Source organism: Pempheris klunzingeri, chromosome 22 (genome assembly GCF_042242105.1).
Source record: "Pempheris klunzingeri isolate RE-2024b chromosome 22, fPemKlu1.hap1, whole genome shotgun sequence".
Taxonomy (NCBI): Eukaryota; Metazoa; Chordata; class Actinopteri; order Acropomatiformes; family Pempheridae; genus Pempheris; species Pempheris klunzingeri.
In genome coordinates, this window is record NC_092033.1 from 10,002,813 (window position 1) to 10,029,682 (window position 26,870).

A 26,870-nucleotide genomic window follows, 5' to 3' on the forward strand; every position below is an offset into this window, starting at 1 on the left:
GTGTCAAACACAGACCGCTGCCCAGCAAGGAAATGCCAAGATTCAAATTACATCCGCAGTTGCAGATGTACTTATTTCATGTCTTTTTTTTTTGTTGCAATTTTTAAGGGAGTATCTTCACCATCTGTAAAGGTTGATCAGTCTATCCACGAAATTTCCTGAGTATGTTCTTGCTTTTCTTTGGTTAAAACCTTTTCATTTTAGGCAGTCCATACCACATTTTCTGCTGGTGGTCGTTCTGCAAATGTTACCTTCCCTTTTAAGCATCACTACTGCTAAGGTTCAGAGAATAGCAAAATCACTGGTATTTTGTTTGCTATGTCCAGAATTAAAGAGTAACTTAACAGCAGCTGAAAATCCTCCCATGCTTCTCACCTTGCCTCAGTGATGTAGACGTGTACATCAAGGTGTTTAAGTACACTTTGACATCACTGGTGGGTGTGGTTAAAGGTGCAACAAAGCACCCAACAACACTTGTGACTGATCTTGATTGTTGTCAGAAATAAAACATTAAAACTCCCAACCAGAGAGGGCAGTAAAATGCTGTTTTTCAGTCTGGTATTTGGTCATTCCTTGCTTATCTTTTCTTGTTTCTTTTTCATTCTCTTTGCAGCCTGACAAAATTGTTTACTACAATGCCAAAGATAACGTAAGTACAACTTTATGCCACTATCCTGATATTATTTCATTGTGTGTGATTAGAGATACAAATTCTCAAATAAAACACCTCAAGCAACCCATATCCAGCCCTCCAGAGATTATTACCATGGCAACAAACCTGATAGGAGATTTTATTGATAGCCAATAAGAATGTGAGAAGATGTTATTTGACTGGGTAGATGTATAGAAATGATTGATGTTATATCCACACTTTGCTAAGGTATGCACTTGTGTATAACCATTTTTTATTGCAAAGACAAGTACGTGTTTTTGGCCCTACACTTGAGTATCCTTGAGACATTGAATGCCTCCCCTGGCTTCAGACGTCATCTGTCTGCTCTTGTAAACGGGAATCAGCATCTAATTCCCCTCCAACGACCGAGTGGGAAAGAACCACACACTCACAGCACACTAATGTCACTCTGTGTTTGACTGATATCCTGTCTCCCCTCTGTCTCTTTCTCTCTTGATGCCTGGGTTTGTTTCACTGCTTAACAGCAGCACTGTTCAGTTTCTCAATTTTAGTCTTTCAGTTGTGACATTTCATTGAATACTTCCAATTGACACCTTGCTATTGATAGTAAAAGAATGCTTACAAATCCAAGGTGTACAAACAAGCACAGACCTCATAAAATGAAGGTGAAAATGATTTGAAGGATGTTTTTTTTTAAACTCCATGTGCTACTTTTTTTCACCTTTTGTACAGCTTAATCAGACAGACGACGACAAAAGAAATAAGAACCGATATATTCCGGATGATTTCGAGATAGACCCTGACTTCAAACGGCTCGTCTCGTACAACACCACTGCCGTCCACATCCCTACGGACATATATGAAGGCTGTAAGTTGAAGTACATGCATGCATCATGGAAAAATGCATTATTTTTCTCATATTGTCTAAAAATTTCTGAATTATAATTAGCAATACGTAGCAGCCGCCACCTCCCACCCTGCTCTCTGTGTGTCTTTATTCCTGTCACCACCAGTCAAGTATCTACAGTACATTCCCATGATGTGGTGCTCAGCCTCCCAGCACTGGCTGCACTGTACAGCCCCACACCAAGGCTAGGCCATTCTAGTCTATATATAAACCAGATGTCAACAACCCAATGGCCAGCACACTCTAGCCCCGTTTGCCCTGGTCACCAGCTGCTCCTTTCCCTCCTGTTCATTGCTAACCCTGCTGACCTCTCAGCACAGTTGCCCAGAATGTCAATGCCTCTGCCAATGATAAATCTTTTTTTGTGGGTGCTTTGTACTTGAAGCTTTTGTCAGTTATTTTGGTGTGTTTATCACACACTTAAATGGGTTTCTTTTGTCACTTCTTTCACCGTCTTAACATCATTCCGTGGTCACTGTTTCCATCATATGAACATAAAACTGTGCATAGTTAATTTTTCATTTTTAGCCACATTAGTGGGAATGGAATTGGGACTGATGGATTGCAATGGAAATCTCTGCAGACATTCATGGTCCCCATAGGATGAATCCTAACGACTTTGGTGATCCCGATTTTTCATTTTAACATCACTGGGAGAATGAAATTTGTGTTTTTTGGGAAATATGGCAACAACTGTTAAATAAATATCCATGGTGCCTTGAGGATGAACCATAATGACTTTAGTGATCCCCTGACTATTCAACTGGCACTGCCAACAAGTCATGGTCACATGTCCTACAAGACCTGAAAAAATAAAGACACTCTCCTTAACTTCAGCTGTACTTGTCCAGTGCCAATCAGCAACGGTTAGCGTGCTAACATGCTGAACCAAGACGATGAACGTGCAAACTTATATCTGCAAAACATCAGCATGTTATCATTGTCATTGAGAGCATATTAGCATGATGACAGTAGCAATTACCTCACAACGCCTCTGTGTCATAGCATCACAGAACCTAGCATAGCTGCAGACTCTTAATCCTGTTTGATTTTGAAAACCACCAGAACATTTTAAAAGAAGAGTAAATGTCAGTCCCATTATATGACAGTACTTTTAATAGTGGGCAAGGACACATAATAATAGAAATATAATGTGTCCTTGCTCCAAGGATTGTGTGCAGGATGAAACTCTCTTTGCAAAGAGGTGTCTCTTGCAAAGGTGCTCCTTTGTTGTAGCTGCAAAGGAAGGAGGATTACTGTACACATTCACATGCATCATACACCACTGGCTATTGATCATCCCCGCTGGGACAAGTGAGGTTCAAGAGCTCTAGGGCACTTTTTCAGTACTTGTTGAGGGAGATCAGACTAGCCTCATTTATACATCATTTTTCTCTGATTTCTTCATTTTGCCATGCCATGCTCCTCTTGCCTCCCTTACTGTTGGTACTGTGATTACAATCCTCCCACATCAAGCTGATCTAAGGGTACTTTAATACAGGGCTATAACTTCATAGGGATAATTGCCTATCTCTTCTACCTGGAGCCCTCCCAAGTAGGTATTTGACATAGAGCAGGATAACACAATGGCGAGGCCACCAGTCATACTAGACTTGACACAAAGTAATTAAATGTGGAATCATCGAAGAACGCTTGTCTGCTGTGATGCCGATGTGCCTTAAACTCTTTGAGACAAATTTGAGTTATCAAGAGCCACATAACTGAGTTTTATCCGTCATAACCTCACAGTGTCAAATGTGAAACAGACATAACTGTAAAATCATGAAAATCACGGCAATGGCTTTTGTGTCAGTATCTTGAAGTCAGTTTTTCTTGTCCCAATACTGATACCAATATGAATGGAATATGTATCAAGGCATGTTTGCATCCCTATGTTTGTGTTGTGTGTTAGTCTGTCCTTACTTTATACTCATTAGTGCCTTAGAAATAAGAGGCTAATAACCCAGAGGATATGTCTCTGCAACAAACACTTGACTGCTTTATTATTACAATAGAGAATACACACAAAGACATGCAAACACACAGCATGGTCATGTCTTTCGTTGCAGACACACTCTCATGCCATATATACACACACTTAAGTATGGAGGGAAGGAGATTCAGCAATAAGGGGACACAATCAGGGCATCAGAAAATGGAGGCAGCCCGAGGAGAAGCCTGTGACGAAACAAAATTGTGGAAAATTAAATTAGAATTGACATAAAATAATCCTAATGACATTCAGATCAATCCAAAGAAACACAATGTCATCCAAAGCTTTAGGGAGACGTAGCAACACTACATCACCTATCATGCAGTTTAATATTACATAATATAATATAACACTTTATAAATACAATTAGGTAATTTCACATGTTACACGCTACATTTAGCATCACACAAGTGCAGTAGGCATCAAAACAGTTAATGTCTTTTTACCCAGGCATGAACTAATAGCCTCCTTGGCATTGACTGAGCAGTCAATATCAATTTCCTTAATGATCGTCATACTGGGTTTGCTAAACGCACTGGACTCAGTCACATGACTCTAATGCCCTTATACAGTGAGTCACTCCACCTAAGTTGGACTATAAATGTGTCAAGAGACAGACCTCTGAGGCCTCTGACTGTGCAGACATTTTTGTCATTGCCAAATGGCCAAATGCACTCAGTTATTTTTACAAGCAACAGTTATGATGAAAGGGTGGGGGTGTTGGGGGAGGGGGTTGTTCCCAGAGTGATTCATCAGCCTGTCTTTAGCTCTCTTTCTGCGACTATATATAACCTCTGTCTCTTTCTTTCTTTCTCTTTTTGATCCATGCCGTTCATACTTTGCAACTGGTTGATTAAGTAATGTTACCTTTATATTACATTTGCTATTATTTGCATCAAATCTCCTTTTAGACGTACTTTCACCCAGACTCTTCCAGTTTGATCTCTTCCAGCTCCCTGGCAGGGGGTGGAGGGTCGGATCTAGGTGGGGCTGTAGTTAGCAAAGTAGCAAAGCTAGGCTGATGCTCTCTCTCTCTTACTCTTACTCTCTCTCTCTCTCTATCTATCTCCAAGGACGGGCTGCCACATTGATGCCACTTCGGCTGGCCAACACTGTCAGTGTTGCCATGGCAATGTGTATCCAAGTGTGTGTGTGTGTGTGTGTGTGTGTGTGTGTGTGTGTGTGTGTGTGTGTGCGTGTGTGTGTAGAAGGAGACGCACATACTTAGCCACGCCCTGGTGCTCTATCTTGTTGTGTGGAGGAAGAACCGGTAACTTGATTAGGGGACTTTGTCTAGACAACGCTGGTGTCCTTGTGGCTTTTACTGGAGCTGAAGGAGAAATGTGTCACCCATCTCTCCTTCTTTGATTGCAGTCGACTCTTTCCCCAATCCCCTCTCTTTCTTCTCCGTCTTTTCACTCTTCTACATGTTTTGTTTTTGTCAGTCCTTTCCCCCTACCGTCTTCCCTACTTATTTTACGATGTTGCTTTATTTCATTCCTCACTAACTTGCTCTCTCTACAGCTCTACCCCCTCACTCCACCCTTCATCACTCCATCCTCCCTTCCTTCGCTCCATTTTATTAAGCATATTATTGGTGGGGTGTGCGGAGACAAATGTGCTACTGTCTTTCTCCCCCGCATTAGTCCTGCTGATTGGAATCTATTCTCCCTGCTGATCCAGTGTGGGTGGTCAGACTGGGATTCATTATCGTGTTTTTATGTGTGTGTGTGTGTGTGTGTGTGCATGCACACTGCAGATGAATCATAGTTTTTTTCTGTGTGTGTGAATGTGTTTGAGAGAGAGAGATGGGGAGAGAGAGGAAGAAACACTTGGGGTGTTAGAGTCTGCATGTGTGTGTGTGTCACATCGCATGCACCTACCGTACCGTATATGGATCTCATGGCTGCATATGCGTGTCTTCTCACTCATTAGGCAGATTGGCGTGGATGCGATGAGAGGAGATGAGAGGAGAGCGTTGCGGCCTTGGCAGGAGATCCGAGGCTCATCTGAAGCCCGTTTGCATCAACGCTGTGTGGCACCTGTCAGCCCGAGACACACACACACACTGTGACGTGCTGAGATACTGTGACACTGTGCATGTGAGCGTGTTTGTGTTGAAGTCGCAGCCCCTGTGGCAAAGCTCACAGCATATAAAATTGTTTTTTTTTTTTTCTTTTTGCACTCTTGTGCCACTTGATACACGTCCTGTTTCATTTACGGAGCTAGCTGCCAAACTCTGAAGTATCTTCATCTCCATCTCTCTTTCTCCTCCTCCACCCTCCTTCCTCTGTCCCTCCACTGTCATTGTATCTGCAACCTGTGTCCTTGCGACAAGTTGGATGCCCTCCCAGGATGTTCTAATCAGCTGATTGGGATTCACATTTGGATGCTCCACTATGCCAGAAAGTTCCCAGAGAAATCCCATTTTGCCTAAATATAAAACTGTATGAAAGTAATGAAATAAATTATTCTATCGTCAATGAGTGAAAACTTCCTCATGAAATAACCTCATGATGCGAGTGTGGAGTAAAAAGGCTCCACTGTCACTCAAGAAGACAGCCATCAGCGTGCATGTGTTGTGTGAGTAATCACTCTTGCACTCAAGGCAGTGGAAATTACATGGAATTATGGGCTTTTCTCACCTTCATGACCCAGACACGTTTTTGATGCTGCAGAAATAAACATGGTAGTTAAGTGTGTGTGCTGGTGTCCATATCCTTCATCCTTTCCCCCTGGCTGTAAGCGCTGAGTGTGTTGCGTGTCTCTACGTCTTCACATCGCCTTGGGTGATTTTCACACATTCTCATTATAACTGCACTCAGCATTTATTCCTGTATCATGACCAAATGTTCACCTATTTGTCAGATGGTCTCCACACTCTGCTTGGGCCAATTATACCTCTAGTTTCAACGTCATGGTTAAAAAGATTAAGTTTGGATTGAATCCATCCCAGTCAGGATCAACTGAATGTAACTCCAAAGAAAACTGCAAACGCAGGAAAATAGCGTGGCGTACAGCCGAGCCACAGCACAGCTGAAGCTCACCTCATGCCTAAGTCCTCTTATCCCAGCGCTCTCTGCAGAATTGACTGCTCTTGTTGCCCACATCTCTCCATCTCATCCAAATTTACTGCTTTTCCATTTTTTTCCTCCCTTTTCAGTGCAAATTGCAGCGTTAGTTGGCAAGGCTAGTTTATTTGGCGAATGAATTAGTGTTACAGAGGGATTTTAAAGGTGTCTCGCAATGCAACAAGTGCTCACAAGTGCAACACACACCGGCTCCAGGATATAGCATCGTAGATAAAGTCCTCTGGTTTTGCTGTGAAATTGCGGTTTGGTGTTACTGGTGTTTGGTATTTGTTGCCTTAAATACTGGTTATCCATTGTGTTGTCCTCTGAATTCACTCAATAGTTAATTATGTACTCCTTTCTCAGGTGTGTTAGTAGCTGAAGTGGACGTCAGTGCCGTGTGAATAAAGCTAAAGCATGCGTTGGTGCTCACCTCACAATTAGTAGTGAGTGGCGGAGTATCATTGAGTTAGGGCCCCTTCTGATACGATGATTGTAGGTTCTCACCACTTCAGCCCCCAGCATGCAATTACTTTCAAATGCACAGGCAGTTTGAGCCACCAGCTAGCTGATGACAGGGAGCACCTAAGGGCATCACTTGGCATGGCATCGTGCAGCTTTCCCTCCTCTCCCTCACCTCCTCCCATCACCGTCACCCTCATCAGTCACTGCCAGAATCCTGTTTGATTTGTTTCTGAGAGCATCTACATGCCTCACAGGGAATATTTAGTATCCTCTTTTCCATATTCAGTTCCCATGTGCTCTCGCTCCATCAATCATTCATTTTTTTCTTATCTCACTTGTCTTGACTTGTTAACCATGTGATATTCAAATAGTGTGATTTTTAGGAAGCTGGCATAGCTGGGCATCTTGAATTTATTATCATCTGGAACAATGATGTTTCAGTCCTCATTCTGAGCTGTTTGAAATGGTGACCACTCAGTGTAGCACCATTTACAAACCTCAGAAGTCCAATTAGACTGGGGGGCAGACACAGTTTTACAACTGTAATTGCATTTGTAGAACATTCATAAATCATGGACATTGCTTTATTATTTATTGTTAGGTTTTTCTACCTGTGAAGCAAAACTCTTTTACTGAATTTCAGATTCCATTTGAGGCATTGGCAATATCCATGTTTGTTGCATCTAAGTATACAGACACAAACACATGCACTCTGCCCCCCAAACGTCCCCCGGGTCCGTGACGCCACGTCTGACAAATAGAGCTGACCAGAGGTTGCGTTGTTGTGTTGTGTTGTGTTACTTCTCATTTCTTCCTGCCATCATAGTGACCTCGAGGAAGCAGCAGGCACATCGCCACAGAGATGGATCTGTTTACACTGAAACTGTGATTTGTTCCAGTGTTTGGCTGAGATTAGAGGACACTGCCTGGTCACGCCTTTGACACAGTTACAAAGGGCTCATCAGTGGTGTCTGACCTGTCTGTCCAGTGTGTGTTAGTGTGTGTAATGTTCCTGTGGGAGACTACAACGGTTTGTCAATTTTACACAAAGTAAAACCCCCCAAAAAAGACCCACTGAGAAAGAACACACTCTTCATCTCAGTCATGTATTTTCTTTATTTCTCAGTAATGGGGTGGTCACTGCAGTGGCTTCTTGTAGCGACAGCTGGTGGGCAAATGAAACACTGAACGTGCTCTTTCCTTGTTAGTTCACTGTTCGGTTTGAGCCGCATGGAGGGGAAAGACCATTGCTTCCTGTATGAGGCTTTGTTACCCTGAGACGTCCTCTTACCAATGTCAAGGAAACCAGCAGGACTAATCCATTAAGGGCCATCCTCGGGGAGCGCAGGGATCAGGCCTGAACAAGTTGTCACCACTTATCATTGGGACACACTTTCCTTCTTCCTACAATACCACAGAGAGCCGTTTAAGGCCTGGCCTAAACTCTGTCTTTATCCTACATAGCATGGAAATAGAGCCTTGGTGAAGGAGGCGGTTGTGAGAGCATGAACATGAGAAGCACAGGACAGTGAGCAGAGAAGACGAGGGAGAAACAATATTTTTCTAGACTTTTTGGCTGGGCACTGCTTATGTACTTGGTTAAAATAGTACACTGAGTGTTTCCTTGGTGGCTCGCTTATCCAACCAGACTAGTACTCGCTGTACAAAAGCAAAGCAGGTTTTTATAACTCTGCTGTGGGTTCTCAGAATTGTCAAATAAAGGTTTTAAACAATTCGAGAATGTGTTTTTATTTCCCGTGTGTGTTTCAACACACAGCAAATATTTGACACTCAGCTGCCAGTTCATTACATACACCTACCTAAATACAGTTTTATAGAGCCCTTTGATAAATCAAAATCTAGTTCAATTTGCTCTTGTAGCTTGTGGTGCTGTTGGATTTTATTCCATCATGTCAAGAGGTGTTTCTAATATTTACTCTACTTTTCATTCATATAAGATCAAAAAGTAAAAAAAAAACAAAAAGGGAAACAAGAACCGTGAGAATTCCATGTCTATGTAAAATCAAACCAAGAGCGAATTTTTTGTTCTGTTTTTCAGTCATTATGAGCTTGTTAAGCACGGTTCTGCCTGTGTAAAACCTCACAGAGCTTCTCCTGTGGTTATGGAGTCTCGTTTTAGCCTTTATATTGTTTGGAGTTTGGCGAATCTGCATGATGAAAAGTCCTGCTGCACTAATTACAGTTTCTGTTTGCACTGTAACCATGGATGCACAGACAACCTGGATTTACTTTTGATGCTGATCAGAGTCTAAATTTGATTATTATGAGTCAAGATGTCAAGAGTTACAGTGTCTCTGTTCTACTTTGACTGAGGCGTGACTACAAATTAATGAGCTTTCTGTTTTTTTTGGCAAATGTTTCAGGCAGGTGTTACTGGTTAAATTAAATTTCTGCTCCCTCACTCTTCTCACGCTTCTCTGTCTTCCGCCTCTTCCTGCTCACTTGAACCACACAGCTTCAGCTTCTACTTGTCTGTCATGTATGACGCCGCCTCAGCAAACCCCCAGACCTGCTGGCGGTCCCCCATCTCACCGTGACGTTCCTGTTTTATTTGCTCTTTGTTGTTTCTCTAATCCAGTTGCTCTCACAAAAGCATACACACATACAGATGGGGGCATCTACACACAAGCAAGTATGAGTCATGCACAGCATCACTTTGACATGCAGCCCACTCTCCCAGGCAGAGCGCTGCCTTTTTCGATCAAGCTAGATTGTTGGAGCATTAAGCCAGTAAGAGCTCCTGCCTACAAACAGGTAAACAAAACGTTTACTGTTTGTCTGGCCTCTGCGTACCCAAAAGATGATTTTTATGTTTTTATTCCAGAAATTTCAATTCATTCTGTTTTTGCCTCCCTCTCACCTCTCTCCCCTCTCTCTTCTTTTTTGCTCACTTTCCTTTTTGGTGTGTGTTTTGACAGTTAAAAAAAAAAAGTTTAAAAAAAGGGAATCTCATCATAGCAGATTGACGTCAGTTTCAATATCTGTGAGGAGGCTTCCTCTCAGGCATCAGTGTCAGTGTAGCCTAATACTGGCAAATCTGTGTTTGTGTGTTTTGTGTGTGCGTCTTCCTATTTCAAACATACTTTCTCCTTTTAGAATTGCTTTTTCAGAGTAAATGGTTTGTGAAAAGCCTTGACATTTTGTGCTTGTGTGATTCGTATAATTTTGCACTGTTGTATGAATATGATTCATATAATCTTTCTACACGTGTGTGTGTGTGTGTGTGTTTCCAGCTACCATCATTTTGAACGAGCTTAATTGGACAGAGGCCTTGGAGGAGGTTTTCCGAAAAAACAAAGAAGAAGATCCTTCGCTCCTCTGGCAGGTTTTTGGTTCTGCCACCGGATTGGCTCGATACTACCCAGGTGAGCAATCCTGTAGCCAATGGGATTACACCAACAGACTGCAGACCTCTCTGTGGTCAGTGATGGGGACAGTGATGGGGACAGTTGCCACCACAGGGCTATTTCATCCTGTTGTAGGCAGATACATGCACACACAAGCAGTCTATGTTGCTGTCAGTCAGACTTTGTCATAACTCTTTCTTGTGACTGTGGGCTCAATAACTGGAACATACTGACCATGACCATCGTAACCCTCGTTATTTTCTGTGTCAGTATCTTGTATCACCACAAAAGTCACAAGTCATGAGAATTTACTTTTGAATTGTCCTCCACATCGCAGAGATTGCATTAAAGGAATAGTTCAACATTTTGGGAAACACCATACTCTTTCTAGCTTTTGTGTTCATGAAGATTCATGCCAACTCTCATGGCTGTGCACCAAGTGTTGAGCTAACACCAGGAGGTGATGTGATGAGGTTAGCCCTGAATGCAGGGGGAATTGCTCAGCCCAACTCTGTCCAAAGCTCAGAATCTTCAACAAAAAAGGTCCTGGCATTGGAGCGAGCTTTGCTGTTTCCCCGTGCTTCCACTCTTTAAGATAAACTAAGCTTAGCTTAGATCACCTCCTGGTTTGAGTTGTGTTGAGTTGAGTTGCAGAAATCAGAGTGGTATCTATCTTCTCATCTAACTCGGCAAGAAAGTGAATAAGGATAAATATAAATAGTCCAACTAAGATATAAGCTATATTAAGATATAAGAATATAAGACAGAAGAGAATCTGATCACTGACACACATTTTCAAGTATCTTAAATCCAAACTTAATGTGAAGTAATCATAGTGTCCTCTCCCAACTTTTATGCTTCTGCTCTATTCCAGCATCCCCTTGGATGAACACAAGCAATTCAGCCAATAAGATCGACCTCTATGATGTGCGCAGGCGACCGTGGTGAGTGTAGACACTCGTTATGACGTGCAGTTTGGTTTCTGTGTCTCTAATCATCTCATTTACCATAATTTCTCTTGTTTTGTCAAGGACAGACACATGGCTCATTCAATACCCCTGTGTGATTGTGATATTAAACATTCAACTATATTTGCATGTTGCATAAACTGATTACACACAAGAGCACCCGTACACACACACACACGCAGTTTAAAATAATCAAACCCAGGTCTCTGACCAAAGCTAAAGCCACTTAAACAAACACACTAGAGCACTATGATGACTAAGCCACTGCAGATCAAAAGGCTCCAATATAGAAGCTTCATTAGTCTCCTAAAAATGATTAAAATCTGGCTGGAAGCCACCAATACTCTTCTAACCATTTTAATAAATTTGATTAGACTCAAAAGCCCCATCGGCTACTGAGTGTTCAAAATATAAAGAAAGACACACATCTGTTGGTTTATTAAAGAAATGGGAGAAGAGAGCTGATTAAAGAAAACAAAGTTCTGATTGATTTTAGATGCAAATGATGGAAAATTATATTTGTACTCGCTCAAAGAGAGATACGAGTGCTGAGACTGTACAATTTCTAAACTATCATGTGTCTTGAAGTCTTTATGTCGTGTTAATTACTTAGAAATATGTTTTTTAAACGTATATAAAAGCAATAATTGCCTGTGTGTGTGTGTTTTCTATTTCTGTGCACATGCACATATCTTTATGTGCTCAATATCCACGACTTTGTGTGTGTGTGTCTGTTATTACTCACTAGGTACATTCAGGGAGCGGCATCACCGAAGGACATGCTGATCCTGGTGGATGCGTGAGTGACGGCTTAATGATTCATGTATTACAGTCAGATTTTCTTTTCTTTTGTGCGGCACAATTCCCCGATGCTAACTCTCTGACTGGCCTAAACACCACTGGGTGATGCTGCGCAATGTTCACGGCTGCCTCGGCGCTCGTGTGACACTGACAAACAGCCATCAGTGTATTGGAAAACTTCACCATTTACAGTCTAGTTGTGTCTCCATTTGATTTACGCCTTAAGTTTGGGTTTAGAAGAGCCAATATTGTAAGAATCTTGTAAGATTATGGAGCAATATCAGTCACAGCAGCAGTTCACTCAGATTATAAAACCACGTATCATTTTGAGAAATACAATTTTTTGAAATTTTCTGATTTCAATATCATTTCCAACCAGAGGAAATGGGTTTAATCTCTGTATTTACCAAGGCCAAGCTCCTTTCCAATTTAGGATATATAGAACTGCAAATCAATTAATATATCCACAAGTTCATAGTTTACATCTTAATAAGTAGCATTAAATTGCTTTTATGTGTAGAAAGAGCATAATTATGGGAAACAAACTTAAAGGGCAAGGCTGGCAATATTCAATATGTCTATTATTGTCAATGAAATCCTCTGGTAGGATCAAAACCAACTAATTAATTGATTTTATTAACAAGTGTTGCCTCCGTATCCAAAACTGGATGTCATTTATTCTTCTGTCCCTTTGACTTCCATTTTTGTCTGTTTCACTGGGAAACATCTTCCTTCACTGGGGCAAAATGACAACGCAATATGATGAATGAAAAACTATATTTGTCCAGTTGCAGCTCTTAACACAGTTCTGGTAATTGGCACGCAGAGTATTGATGAGGAATATTGGCCATTAAAAGCTGCTGCCATTATGCTTCGGTGAAGAGAACATTAAAGGAACTCCACTCCTCATTTTTTCCAGGGTCTGTCCTTTTTTATTCTCTTACCTGCAGGAACCACCTAAGTGGTATATTTATAGATCCATCTATCTTCTTGTTTTAGCAAGAGCAGTAAAGTATAGAAAATCATCAAAGCACACGGAGCTGAATGCTGAGATTTTATCATTCATTTAGTGCCAACATTCACAGTGTATGTGGAAGTCATTAGCTGAGACATGGTGATGGCATTCAATTCATTAATGAAGATTACTCATGATAGCATATTTGTTAATGTGATGGATAATACTAAATGTAGCCTGCTTTAATGGAAGAAACTTAGTAGTCACGAGATCTGATATATCTGCTTATCGCTCATGAATAGTTTTTTGCCCTGCAGGCAGAGGGCTTTAAAGATGGCAGATGTCAGCTGCCACTGACCCTGTCTTCAGCAGCTCGATGAAGCAAAAAGTCTTGTTGTCTTGCACACAAAATATCAAAGGTCAAACAGCCAAGGTCATTTTTAAGGTTTATTTATACATCTATCCATTTTCCTATTTGGCTGCTGTGGCAATAGGAAAGCAGAGGAACACAGGCATGAATTCTCAGAAAATCCAGAATATTTCACAGTAGAAAAGAGACCACAAGTGGAGCAAACAGGCAGAGGTGCAGCTAAAGAGCTTTGTGCCATTGTTGCCTGAGGATCAATTTCAATAACACACACCCCTGCGTGTTAATGCCCATTTAAACCAGAGGGTCAGCTTTTTCAGTGTGTTCTTTTCTATAATTCTAATTTATGTGTTAAAAAAGACCCACCGTTGTTCCAAACCGCAGGAGTGGCAGCGTTTCAGGTCTCACCCTGAAACTCATCCGGACGTCTGTCAGCAAGATGCTGGAGACCCTCTCTGACGATGACTACGTGAATGTGGTCTACGTGAGTATTCACACAGCTAATCCTTCAATGTCATCGCCAGTAGAAATACACGTGGCTCTTTCTAATATTTATTTTAGAAATACTCCTACCACTTCAAATTACTTATGTATTTTTCTTTAGGAAATTCTCCAGATATGTATGCATTGAATTTTATGGTGAACACATTGCTGAATGTTAATGTGGACATGTTTGCTGCCTGGCTGTTTGAGTCATAGGTTTAAACATGGCAGTGACCTTTGAAGTGACTTATGTATCGCACATGAATGACTCGCTATTGTGGCTGCGTATGTGCATGGATGCATGCATGCTTGTATGCTCATCTGTCTGTGTGTGTATGTGTGTGTGTATACAGTATATATGTGTGAATGTGGCTGTGTGTTTATGTACGGATGTAAATGAGAGCCATGTCTCAAGAGCATCAGCGCTGAATCCAAATACGTTGCCTAACAGAGCGAAGACAAGACACAGCTTGAGCAAACCCTGAAATGCCACAAGATAAGTTTGACAAATGAATGCGTGCCATATTTATGACCCACGCTTTGAATCAGTGGCATGTAATGTAAAAAGTCCATTGAAATTCTTTAGGAATCTCAGGCATCAAAGGATTTACTGACATGAGAATCGAGGAAATATTCATCCATCATCATTTAAAGCTCCATAGCAGGCTGGGTTTTTTCTTTCAAGGGACATTAGTTGCGGTACGAAAAGCAACAGAATTTTAAGTGGTCACAGTAGTTTTCTACCTCTATTGGAGGAGTTTGCGAGTAGTCACGAAGACATATTGGAGGACATGATTTGCAAATGATGAGAGCACCACTCAAACGTGATTTTTATCCTTCAGTGGCACTGTACTTTTCAAACTGCTGCTGTCTGTCACTTAGTGAACGTGGCTTGTTCAAGCTAGCTGATGTTGTTCGCTATCAAAAGAACACACACAACACTTTAATGCATATTATCCTGTGAAGCAAAGTGAGTAGAATTAACCACTAACAAACTGTCCTTTTGTTCTCTGTGTTTACCTTGAATGTTAACACAATGAGGTCCTCTACTGTTTTAATCTGATTGGACAAAGGAGGAAACATTTCAAACACAGTGCCAGTAATGAGAAAGAGGTGCCAAAACATCATTGTTTCAACCTCTGAGTCAGTCACATGAGTTAACATAAGAGCAAAATGATGAATTGTATAATGGATCCCACACATAAAAGCAGCCTTTCTTATCCGATGGCAAATAATTAAGTGTAACACAAATTGCAAACATGTTTTTTTATGTTTTTAAAGTGGGCATGAATCACTTTTCTTCTCTCTTATTTAAAAGCATTTGCATACTTTCACCATACAGATGGTCTTTCGAGCTACAAACTCCTAAGATGCACATTTCTAAAATGTCTCACTCTAGTTACCTGCATCTTTGGTGCATCAGGTTACATCATGTATTTGGATGTGCCTCCACTTTATCGCCTTCTCTTTGTCCTTCATCCTAATGGGAGGGAACATAAATTACTTTGTGACTTTCTCGTGCTTTCTTTGTGCTTTCCAAATGAACCATTAATTACATTTTCTTTCACTTCCCTTAATAAAGCAGCATTATTTGTTTTTCTTTGGAGCTTTCAAATCAGCTAAGTAAAAGGGCGTTTGAACTCAATGAAATCAGGCATTGGTGCATTAAGTATATTGATGGCATCAAGCTCACTCTTCAGAACTTGCAGGACTATTTGAAGTGTTTTGAAGGTACAATCTGTTACAATCTTTCATAATAAAACTGTGTAATTAAAGCAACTGGGTCTGCTCTGAGCCCTGTGTGTGTGTGTGTGTGTGTGTGTGTGTGTGTGTGTGTGTGTGTAGCTGGTTTGCTTTTTGCACATTTTTGTGTCTTCAGTTGTGCAGACTCAAAATTATGTGATTAGTTGAAATGAATCAACTGAAAGTGGACCAACTGAACATTTTCTGTTCTGTTGTTCCAGTTTATGCAGCCCTTTCCAGGAATCATAAAGAAATCATTGATATTGAATATAAGCTTCTTTTTGGAAGTGTGCAGCCCACATTATATATAGGCAAATATTAAGTCTGAATATATGTATGCACTAAAAAGCTTCACTGTTAAAGAATAGAATCAAAGTGGTGACTGAACAATTTGATGTATAGCACATGTCCATATACAGTATGCTGTTCTGCTGAGCTTTTATTACTGTGTCTGAGATATTTAAAGATGTGTTTCATAAGTTAGATGAAGTTCTAACTCACCATGGTTTATATTAGTGTGTGTGTAGGCGTGCATCTGTTTAGAGGACGAATGTCTTGGCAGTATTTGCCCTGAAACGTCCGCCAACATGTTGAATAGTTGGAAACAGTCATTGTGAGCTGCAGCATCCTCTGACGTTCTAAAAACATAAACCCATGTGAATAAAGAAAAATAGAGAAAAAAAGAGGTGACACATAAATTGTGTTACATTTTGTGCTTTGATTGTGGATCCTGGCAGTTTGTGCTCCTTATTATCTTGTATAATTTTGCAGTCACTATTAACCACCCATATGTTTGCATATGTTGCAATAATCTCTGAAACATTTCGTCTCTGTGAATAATTCTGCTGTCATTTTGTGCGCACTGCGCCTGGAATATTTGGAATACTTTGCCTGTTCCCCTAACTGTTGCTTTAAATAATTGCTTACAAGCTGAAAATATTGACAGTCATCTCAAAATAACTTGTCTTTGTAGCTGCTCTTGTTACTGTACTCAGAGACAACAGATTTCAAGTCAAGAATTCAACCAAGAGTTCATTCATGTATTCAGCTGTGCAGATCCAAACGAATGTTAATAAAGAAAAAAAACAGTGCATTAGATTAGTGGTGAGTGTCTGCAAAATTCAAATTTGTTTTGCAAGAAATGATAAAAGGTGTGTGTGTGTGTGTGTGTGTGTGTGTGTGTGTGTGTGTGTGTGTGTGTGTGTGTGTGTGTGTGTGTGTGTGTGTGTGTGTGTGTGTGTGTGTGTGTGTGTGTGTGTGTGTGTGTGTGTGTGTGTGTGTGTGTGTGTGTGTGTGTGTGTTGAACATGTTGAAGATTGCATTCAAGGCCAAAACAGATGTTGGGTATTAATGAGCCATATCCCAGTCCTCCATAGATGCTATGTGTGTGTGTGTGTGTGTGGGGGGGGGGGGGGGGGTTATATTTGTGTGTGTGTGTGAGCATGAATTGATAGGGTTCCATCTGTTCCTCCACATTAACTATTCACCGATATTAATCCAAAGACACTTTACATATAGAGTTGTGTAAGTGTAATATAACCAGTTATAGTTATAGTATCTGTCTCTACTGCACAATACCTCCATAATGAAGCTCTTTTTTTTTTTTACCTCCTTATGCCACATTTTCACATCCCTACCTGCTCTCCTGCCAATCCCTCCTTCTGCTCCCATAGCTCCCTTCGGTCTGTGCAGATTTGATTAAAACTGATTTCATTTCACACATGACAATTTTTTGACAAAGTTATCGAAGTTGATCTCTTAACTTTATAACATTCGTCAATAATGATTTTATTTCATTTAATCTAAAATGGAATCAATTGAATCTCCTTGTGAAATACCTTGTTTTAAGTCCATTTTATATATTTGAGGGACACTGCATGACTTCTTGACGAAGGGGAAACAAGCCACATATTTAACAGAAAATATGTGCAAGTGCCTTCCCTCTACTTCCCATTATCCCTCCTTCCCTCTTCCCTCCAGTTCAATGAAAAGGCCTCATACGCAGCGTGCTTCGAGAACCTGGTGCAGGCCAACGTCCGCAACAAGAGGATGCTGAAAGACGCTGTGCAGACCATCACTGCCAAGGGCATCACCAACTACAGAGGCGGCTTCGAGCTGGCCTTTGAGCAGCTCGCACAGGTAAAGTGTCAGTGTGGGCATGCCTCTGTGCATTACCTGTGTTTGGCTAACACAAAGACGTGGGCGTGTGTGTGTGTGTGAAATATGCAGACCATCTGAGAGGCTTGACGAAACCCTTTGAAATCTACAAACTGCCATCTGATATAATTTATTTTCATTTAATTTATCATTTACATTGATGTATAGAAGTTATGATGGAACATAGGACACACTGGCAACTCAATCCCAGTGGTTTTCCAATGAAGAGTGAGTAAATGTCGACCTCTTCTGGTTGTTTCGGATATTGCAGATTTTTATGTCCATCCAAGAGCTCATGTTTCTTTTGTTATCTTCTCTAACTGCACATGTATAAAGAGGCATTAACCTGGAGTTTCGTTTTGCAATCACTTTTTTGACCTGCTCCTGTAACAGTAATAATGTGCTATCATTCATTTCCTTGGTTGAATAGTGTTTAACTTATCATTTTGCCTTTGTATCCCCTAGATGAATGTGTCAAGGGCCAACTGTAACAAGATTATCATGCTCTTCACTGATGGAGGAGAGGAGAGGGCACAGGAGATCTTTGAAAAATACAACCCTAGGCAAGCGGTAGGACTGTGAACACAATGATCACAGAGAAGAGCACAGCAGTCATGCTTTTCACCATGTTCATTTTTATACTGACTTTCTCCTCACAGGTGCGCATCTTCACATTCTCAGTAGGTCAACACAACTACGACAAAGGACCAATACAGTGGATGGCCTGCACTAATAAAGGTACAAGGCTGCGTTCAAGCTTTTGTGTTCATGTGTCAGTGCCATGCAATCATCACATTTCTGATGCATTATGCATTATTTTGAAGGATGAAAACATAATTTGAAAAACACTTTAAAAGGCCCAACTGTGATCCACATGTAAACAACATGCACTCCTGTATTTTATATGATCCAAAAGACTACAGAACGGCCCTTTAACTTCATCTCAAAGTTTGTTTTCCCGGTGTAGTCATCGTATTAAACTTATATCTCTGTCTCAGGCTACTACTATGAGATCCCATCTATAGGTGCCATCAGGATCAACACTCAGGTAAAGTTAAAGTCACTCACACAACACTAGCATAGATAACTGTTTATTCATGAACGGTTGCTTCATCACACATCACATCACTACATCTAGTTATTTTTGTGTGTATTGTGCCCTCTTGTGGTGAAATGACAGATGCATTTAACAAATAAAGACTTCCCTCTACTGTTTTTTTTTTTTTTTTGCAGGAGTACCTGGATGTTTTGGGAAGGCCTATGGTTAAGGCTGACAATAAGGCCAAGCAGGTTCAGTGGACCAACGTCTACTTGGATGCACTGGTATGTTGTATGTTACAGACACAGATTACATGATTGCGTACAAGTTCATGTAGAGACAGGACACCGTCTTTGAGATGAGAAGTGTGGGAAAAGAAAGTGACGACAGTGGCATTTGTAGTCGAACGTGGAGCTGCGCAAGAACGAGAAGAAATCTGTTTTCTGTCAGAGGACGTATATTAGATAAGTCTTGTTTAGTTATGCTAAACATTTGCTGTTTGTCATCCTGGTAAACTCAACTTCAACTCTCCTCCAGTTGCATTTCTGACAGGACAGAATAACTCAATTTCTGTTTCAGTCATTTTTTGCAGTGCTTAAGTTTCTGTGAAGACAAACTGTTAGGCGGCAGAGTAGATAAGAAGCCAGTCTGATAAACTGAGCCAAATGGTTTGGATATTGTCAGCCGTTTACTGATAAGACGCTGTCAACATTTGTGACTGTATTGACCTTGTCGCCACCAGAAATGTGTCTGCCTTTTGTTACAGGAAACATGTTATTTTTAAGCTGTAGCTGCTGTTTTTGACCAATGACCCAGTGACACCCATAGATGGGTGGAACATGTGTGGCGTCGGTGTTGGACAGCTGTTTAGTGATGTTTTATTCATTTTATTTATAGATCGGAGAAATCATGCAAAGTAGATAACACACCGTGAAGTATTCTGCGAATCTATTCCATGAACAATTGTTTTGCCCACATGCATACTGGTTATCAATATGTAGTGTGTTTCATCTTTCAGGAGCTCGGCCTGGTGATCACTGGAACGCTTCCTGTCTTCAACAAGACCAACACAGGCTCAAAGGTAGGAAAAAGATTACAGTTGGAGTCTCATGTCACTCGTTTCATGTACATAACCTAATTCACTAATTTATTCAATTTCCCCAGTTATTGCAAGCCCTACATTTTTATCTTTCTTGCTTTGCGTACTCATTCTTTCTTCTCTAGCATCCATCTTGGTAACAATTGACTTACTGATTAATATTTACTGTATGTCTGACACTTTGACCCCATGCGAGAACTGAAGTCTGCGGTTTCCTGACACCCCATAATGTTTGCCAGACTAAAAAAATAAACATGCAGCATGAACACACCAATTATCATCTCATCCTTTACTTTTATCCTCCTCTTTCATGTGGCTCTTCCTTATATCCTTTGTTGACGCTGAGGTCCCTCAAAGCTCTCCCACGTGCCTCCACAGGAAGAGAATCTAGGATGTCATGAAGCAAATATCAAAAAGAGATCAACCCTGCAGATCACAGAGACAAATGATCCGGTAGCTAAGTGCTTCAAGATGAGTTTACATGTCTACCTCGAAGAACTCAGGGTTACCTCCACTGTGGCTGAAAACGAAGCCTGGAAATGCCTTGTCAGTGACTCATGGCGGCATGCAAAGCATTTGGGAATGAGACTGTCCAAATTTCTATTGCACCCCATTTCCTTGAAATCATTCAGAAAGCGCAAAGGGACTTGACTCATCGAGAAAGAACAACAGGACTCATAAGTGGGTCTTACAGTGACTCTTTCAACCCCCAAACTCCTACTCGTTTTTTCCTTCCCTGTGCTTTTCTCTCAGAAATCTCAAAACCAGCTCATCTTGGGGGTTATGGCTATTGACGTGTCCCTGGAAGATATCAAGAGACTGACGCCTCGGTTTACTGTAAGAGCACACACTACATGAATAAACACATACAGAAACAGAAATAACACTCCGTCCTTCCTTTCACAGATATCTTCCTCTCTTTTTCCTTTTTCCTGTAGTTTGGACCAAATGGCTACTACTTTGCCATTGACCCCAATGGATATGTGCTGCTCCATCCTAATCTCCAGCCGCTGGTAGGCCGAATCACTGGACTATAATTCAGAGCAACCACATAATTTGTCCTGTCGTTTGATAATTTTTTAGTAATCTTGTTTACACATTTGATGTCGCTCCAAGTATCTGGTCACTTTGCGAAAAACTCACTAGTTGCTCATTAGTATTCATCAAATTGGCAAGAGAAACACAACTTTTCTCATTGCCAACAAGCTTTTGAGACTGAGAACATTTTAGCATTAAACTGACATGGTGCAGCATCATTGTTGCAGATAAAATGTTAGCCTGAATTACTTCACTGACTTTGATTGTATTAGTTCGTTGACTTTTCAGTTCTGTTTTTTTTTTTTTTTAAATGTCCCCATGGGGACATGGGTCCAGAACGATTTGCTGAAACATTGCAAGATGTTTCTCATTGACCTTTGGGAAGTGTACTCTTAAATTATGCAGGCACATATTGGTCACAGATGACTACAACATTCAAAGGTCGATACTGACAAACAAATTAGTTCATAATTAGTTCCTTGTTCAAGGCTACGAAAAAGTAAGTATCAGAATATGTTTTGGAAACGGAAGATCATTAACTCATGTTTACTCCTCTTTTTTTCTTTGTTCTCAAAGCCCAGAAACTGTGAATTAGAGTATGTATTATGACTAATTGTTTGCATTTCTGTGTAGACTGCCAAGTTTCATGAACCTGTAACACTGGACTTCCTGGATGCAGAGCTGGAGAATGAGATCAAAGTGGAGGTTTGGAAAACAGATCACTCCAACTCCTCCGATTCCATGAGCTCATATCAAAGCCCATCAAATTATGATTTCTGAAAATAGTATTCCTTTTTGAATTAATTAATTTGTTCATTTTCAATCATTTGGTCCACAGATAAGGAAAAGAATGATTGATGGTCTAACAGGAAATTACACAATATCTACACTGGTGAAATCCCAAGATGAGGTAATTTTATATTGAAAGGATGTTATAAACACATGTGTTTAGAAAATGCAACGTGTACTGACCAAACTCTTGCCCTCAAAGCGCTACATTGACTTAGGTCAGAGGACGTACACCTTTGCACCGGTGAAGGGGACAGATTACAGGTAAATATCATATGTTAAGTACATCTCATGAAGTAATAAATCCATCTCATGTGTAAAGTTGTTTTGCAAAGCCTCTGTCAAGAGAAAGATGAACTCCAGATGCTTTGCACTGACACAGTTTGCAAAATGTTAACTTAGAACTGCATTAAAACATTTTGTTGCCATTGAGCCTGGAGCTGGATGGTTGTCTTAAGTTCAGGACAAAGTCCAGGCACAATTTAGAGTGATCTAGATGAAGCCACGAGGGGCGTATGTGTGCTAATTGGGAAATTCAACCTCCTGCTAAAAAACGCTTAGCAGGACTTGCTGAAGGATTTGCCAGGGTGCTGTGATGCTCGAATGATTTTTTTGTCTTAAAACAAAGAGGGGAAAGAGCAATGTTTACATTGTGTGTATATGCATGTGAATTGGTTGGTTGAGCAGGAATATGTGCATGTCTTTAATGTCTCGGACAATTAAATGGAAATGCTGAAAAATATAGCTTTCCAAAAAGTCTAAAATCACAAAGTAATTGCAGAACAGAGGCTTAAAGTGATAAAGCACCAGGCAAAAAAGTATCATCAAAAATACATACTGTTTATGTGGTATAATTTCTGTGTGTGTCTTTTCTCAGCCTGGCCCTGGTCCTCCCTGATTACAGTATGCATTACATCCGGACCAAAATCGAAGACACAATCACCCAGGCAAAGTGTAAGTGCCATCTAAATCAGTTTAATCTCTCGTGCCGTTCTTAATTTTTCCACTCAGTAACATTTTCCTTCCATTTAAACAGACAGCAGACAAATGTTGCTGGTTGGAAAATGACCGCTAATGTTCTCTAGCGACATGCTGCCCATGCAAGGCTGAGAAACACTCAGCTTATGGTTCTTATCCATCACTTATAGTGCCTCATGCTCATATACATACACACCCATATACATCTACACCACCCCCGCATGTCCTTGCCTCATGTGTCACTATGGCAACACGCACCCTCAGTTGTGGTGCCCTTCAAAGTTTTTGTTGCCAGACAGCGGGACGAGTGGCTCCAGTGTTCCCTTTCACACATATAGTACTCATCAATTCATTTACAGCTAAGTACCTCACTATGTGTGAGTATGGGTGTGTGTGTCTGCATGTGGCCGAATGTGCATGTGTGTGTTCATCCTCAAGCCTATTGGATACTATACATTGGATACATTGGATCAAAGGATCCACATGTGTGGTGTTGTCGTCTCATGTCTCTTTTGAGCCGTGTCTGTTCCCACTAGTAAAAGATGTCATTGACTCATAGTGTTACTCAAAGGACAGTTTTATAGCGTGTGTGTGTGTGTGTGTGTGTGTGTGTGGGTATATGTGTGTGTTCACTGCAGTTTAGATGGAGCCGTCCCTGATTAGAGCCTGTCCCTGTGTCTATATGTTTGCTGCTCTGTCTGGCTGCACTCAGTAGCCAAATGTGGGCTTTAAAGAATGTTGGTCACTGGTGATGTGTAGTGAACCAGCACAACTCAGCGAACCATACTTATGGTTCAGTGTGCTTTAAAAAAAAAACTTAATATACTTTACCAGCCATTTTCCAAAGCACATTATATGTTTTAAGGCTAATTTAGTCAGCAATTGATTGCTCTTTATTACAGAAAGCTGTGAAAATCAACTGGCAGAGACTTGAACCATTGCAGTGAACATTACTGTTTTTTAAATCTCTCCCAAAGCTCTCCTTGGTGGTGCATTTAAGGCTATTCCACTGCCTGAGATGTAAGTGCTGGACTGGGAGGAGAGTGCATCAGTTAATATGTGGAAAGATTAGATGAGACGACAAAGAGGGTGCAAACATGTTATCTTTTTTAAAAAATGATAATAGGAATATTGTTGTTGGTCACACAGGCATATACGCACTGCCCTGCTCATATTCATGTGTCAGTGTGATGGAAACTGAGCCCTCACTCCCACACACATTTGTTTTTGTCATTTCAGAGGACATTGCTTTGACATGCATTCAACCCCTGGAGGCTTACCTTCACTGTAGCCATAACCATTAAGTGCAGTGACAAACCCCACCCTTAAAGCAAAACTTAACTTTGACTGTAACTTTAACCCAAAACCAAGTCTTAACCCTAAAATTCAATGAGTTATATAGTAACTATATAGTAAGTTTTCATCCTCACATAGAAGGGAAGTCGCACTAATTTGACTGCATGAACAGAATTTTGTCCACATTACATACATTAATGCACATAACCACACACACACACACACACGTATCTCTTACCTGAGACAAAGCGGTAGCAACGGTAATCTACTTAAATGCAAAGTGTTTTGTACACTCTGTACACAATATTCTTATTCAGTGTGTATTTGAATAAAATATTGTGTAACCTGTTGACACTTTTCCATTACTTCTCCCTTTTGAAATTAACTCTTTTCTCTCCTCATGTCCTCATAAGTGTTGTTGCAGACTCACAAACACAGAAGCATTTTGTTTTCATTACCTTTTTTTTTTTTTTCTTCATTTTGTAGCCTCTGATTACTAATGACAATTCTGTTGCAATGAATCAAGCTGCCGTCTGCTCTCAGAAGCAGCACTTCGCATGCAATGCGCGCCCACACAGTGTGTCGCAGATGGTGCGTGTGTGTGTGCATGTATGTATTTAACCCCCACCTGTTCCAATGGCCCTCAGATGTGGTTTTGGCACTAACCCATTGTAGCATGAAGGATAGGATGTTTGTATTGTTTAAAGGTGAGGCCATAAAGGAGAAAGCTGTGAGTGGGCGCCCAAAACTTTTTTTTTTCTGAACTTTTTTTTTTAGTTTTCTCTTTTTTGACTTTTACAACCTTGTTGAATGACTCCTAATGAAAGACACGATCCCCATTAACACACTAAGCTTGTCCTTCTGTACGCTTTGTCATCTGTTTTGTCTTGCTTGTGCTCATTGAATCAAACATCTCCACAGAACATTTTGTGGTTTAACTGAAAATGTGTTTTTCGGAGGGTGAAATGAATGTCAGTTTAGAAACCCAAGTGAACTTGAACACATATCATGTCCCAATTCCCACATCTATTTGTCATGCATTTGTTAAGTCAACATGGATTCTTATCTTGCATGTTTCTATGTGTGAGACTTAATTCATGCTGAAGTCCATTCACATTTTGGAAGGGTCGTAGCTACATGCCTTAGATATTGTACTGATTCGGTAATTAAAATATTCACATAAGTGGCAGGAATGTCATCATCAGTGTGAGAAGGCGTGCGAGAGTGCAGAAAATATAAGCAGTCGTCACTCCCCAGATCTCCCTGCTATCCATCATTATTAGATACGTTGTTGGATTAGTAAGTGGTGACCGAATATCAAAGAACAAGCACATGGGTGTAATTATTTCCCAATCATGACCACCAAAGAGGACAAGGAGTAGCCCATGTCGTCATGAGAAATTTTGCTGTACAGTATAATCAACTGTCGACTCAATATGCTTTGGAGTATGTCAAAGGAACATTAAGGACATGAGTTGTGGTTAATATTCCTCAGTTCATTCCTCTGTATAGTATTGTAATGCAAATACATCATTGAAGTGAAGTAACTCCACAGATTCAGTGAATCACCAAAAGAATGCTAATAGTAATGCTAAAAACACATCTAATTCACAACTTGAAATACTTCTGACCACATTTTAAGCCTCTCTTTGTGAACTCCATCAGCACTGTCTCCATTTACATTCAAAGGCCTAAAACCTTTTGTTTTGAATGCAATATTTCTATTCAGGACTCGATCTGTGAATAAAATATTGTGTCACCTTTGACCCCTGTGGTTTTACCCTGTCCTTTTTTCCCTTTCTTTCCCCTCTCGTCTTTTCCTCCCCGGGGGATGATTCTCTCGTTCGCTCAATTTCTCTCTGCTGGGATTTTTTTCCACTCCAGGGGAAAATGGCAAGTATTTTTTCTTTTACTTTCATCTCTCCCCTCCTGTTCTTGAGCCTTGTCGGTCCTTTGCCCAGCATGTCTGGCCAAGTCTGTTCTGGTCCTTCCTCTTTCTATATTCTTTACAGTGTTACATGCCGGTGCAGAGTTAGACTTCTATGTGATATAAGTAGCCTTCTTTTCCCTGTTTTCTCTTTGTGAGCACCAGCCCCTCACTTTACACAGCTACCTTGCAATTTGACTAAATATCTAAAACTTAAGACTTTAAAGGTTCTCTATACGATATATGTTGCACACGCCAGCATCTTAGACCAAATCAAGGGGTATGTTCTGTACAACCACTCGGTCTGATAAATGAACAATTCTATTAAAATTTCCCATCATGTAAATTGCTGGGTATCTCCCCTGGAGCCCCAGGTCCGAGCAGATCACCTGGTACGCTTTGCACCGACAGGCAGGGCAGACAGCAAGCTCACCCAGCTCCTCTGTCTCCCGTCCCCAGACCTCTCTCAGTACTTTGCAACCGCTGTTTTGAAAGTGTTGCTATATAAATACAGTTTACTAACTCTCTCCCACCGCTGAGCTGTTCAGCCCAGCTGCTGCTGTCTTCTCCCCAAAAGCCCACAGGTCATATAAACACAAGCTAAATTAACTCACTCACAAGGCCGAGTCTGTCTCTACGTCGCAGCTCTGTGTGGTTGCCTATCGTACACCTCGGGGGTTAAATGCACTGCACATGTATGTGCAACATGCACTAACATGCACACGCAGTTGCACCGAACACCAAAACAAAGGACAGATTACAACACTCAGAGTGAGTGTGACTGCTCAGGAC

The 26,870-nt window shown here is 40.8% G+C and overlaps 1 protein-coding gene across 1 annotated transcript in view; it reads left to right on the plus strand.

Annotated features, from left to right (window-relative positions):
* LOC139221551 (voltage-dependent calcium channel subunit alpha-2/delta-1-like) overlaps positions 1 to 26,870 on the plus strand; it is an 85,633-nt gene that overhangs the window by 38,414 nt on the left and 20,349 nt on the right. Inside the window, exons 5-22 of the mRNA XM_070853453.1 lie at positions 614 to 649; positions 1,367 to 1,502; positions 10,325 to 10,456; positions 11,313 to 11,382; positions 12,155 to 12,205; positions 13,914 to 14,013; positions 17,736 to 17,894; positions 18,378 to 18,482; positions 18,572 to 18,650; positions 18,911 to 18,960; positions 19,146 to 19,235; positions 19,970 to 20,032; positions 20,804 to 20,887; positions 20,989 to 21,063; positions 21,722 to 21,793; positions 21,927 to 21,998; positions 22,080 to 22,141; positions 22,755 to 22,831. Coding sequence (XP_070709554.1) covers positions 614 to 649; positions 1,367 to 1,502; positions 10,325 to 10,456; positions 11,313 to 11,382; positions 12,155 to 12,205; positions 13,914 to 14,013; positions 17,736 to 17,894; positions 18,378 to 18,482; positions 18,572 to 18,650; positions 18,911 to 18,960; positions 19,146 to 19,235; positions 19,970 to 20,032; positions 20,804 to 20,887; positions 20,989 to 21,063; positions 21,722 to 21,793; positions 21,927 to 21,998; positions 22,080 to 22,141; positions 22,755 to 22,831 — 1,513 coding nt within the window. The remainder of the gene's footprint in view (positions 1 to 613; positions 650 to 1,366; positions 1,503 to 10,324; positions 10,457 to 11,312; positions 11,383 to 12,154; positions 12,206 to 13,913; positions 14,014 to 17,735; positions 17,895 to 18,377; positions 18,483 to 18,571; positions 18,651 to 18,910; positions 18,961 to 19,145; positions 19,236 to 19,969; positions 20,033 to 20,803; positions 20,888 to 20,988; positions 21,064 to 21,721; positions 21,794 to 21,926; positions 21,999 to 22,079; positions 22,142 to 22,754; positions 22,832 to 26,870) is intronic.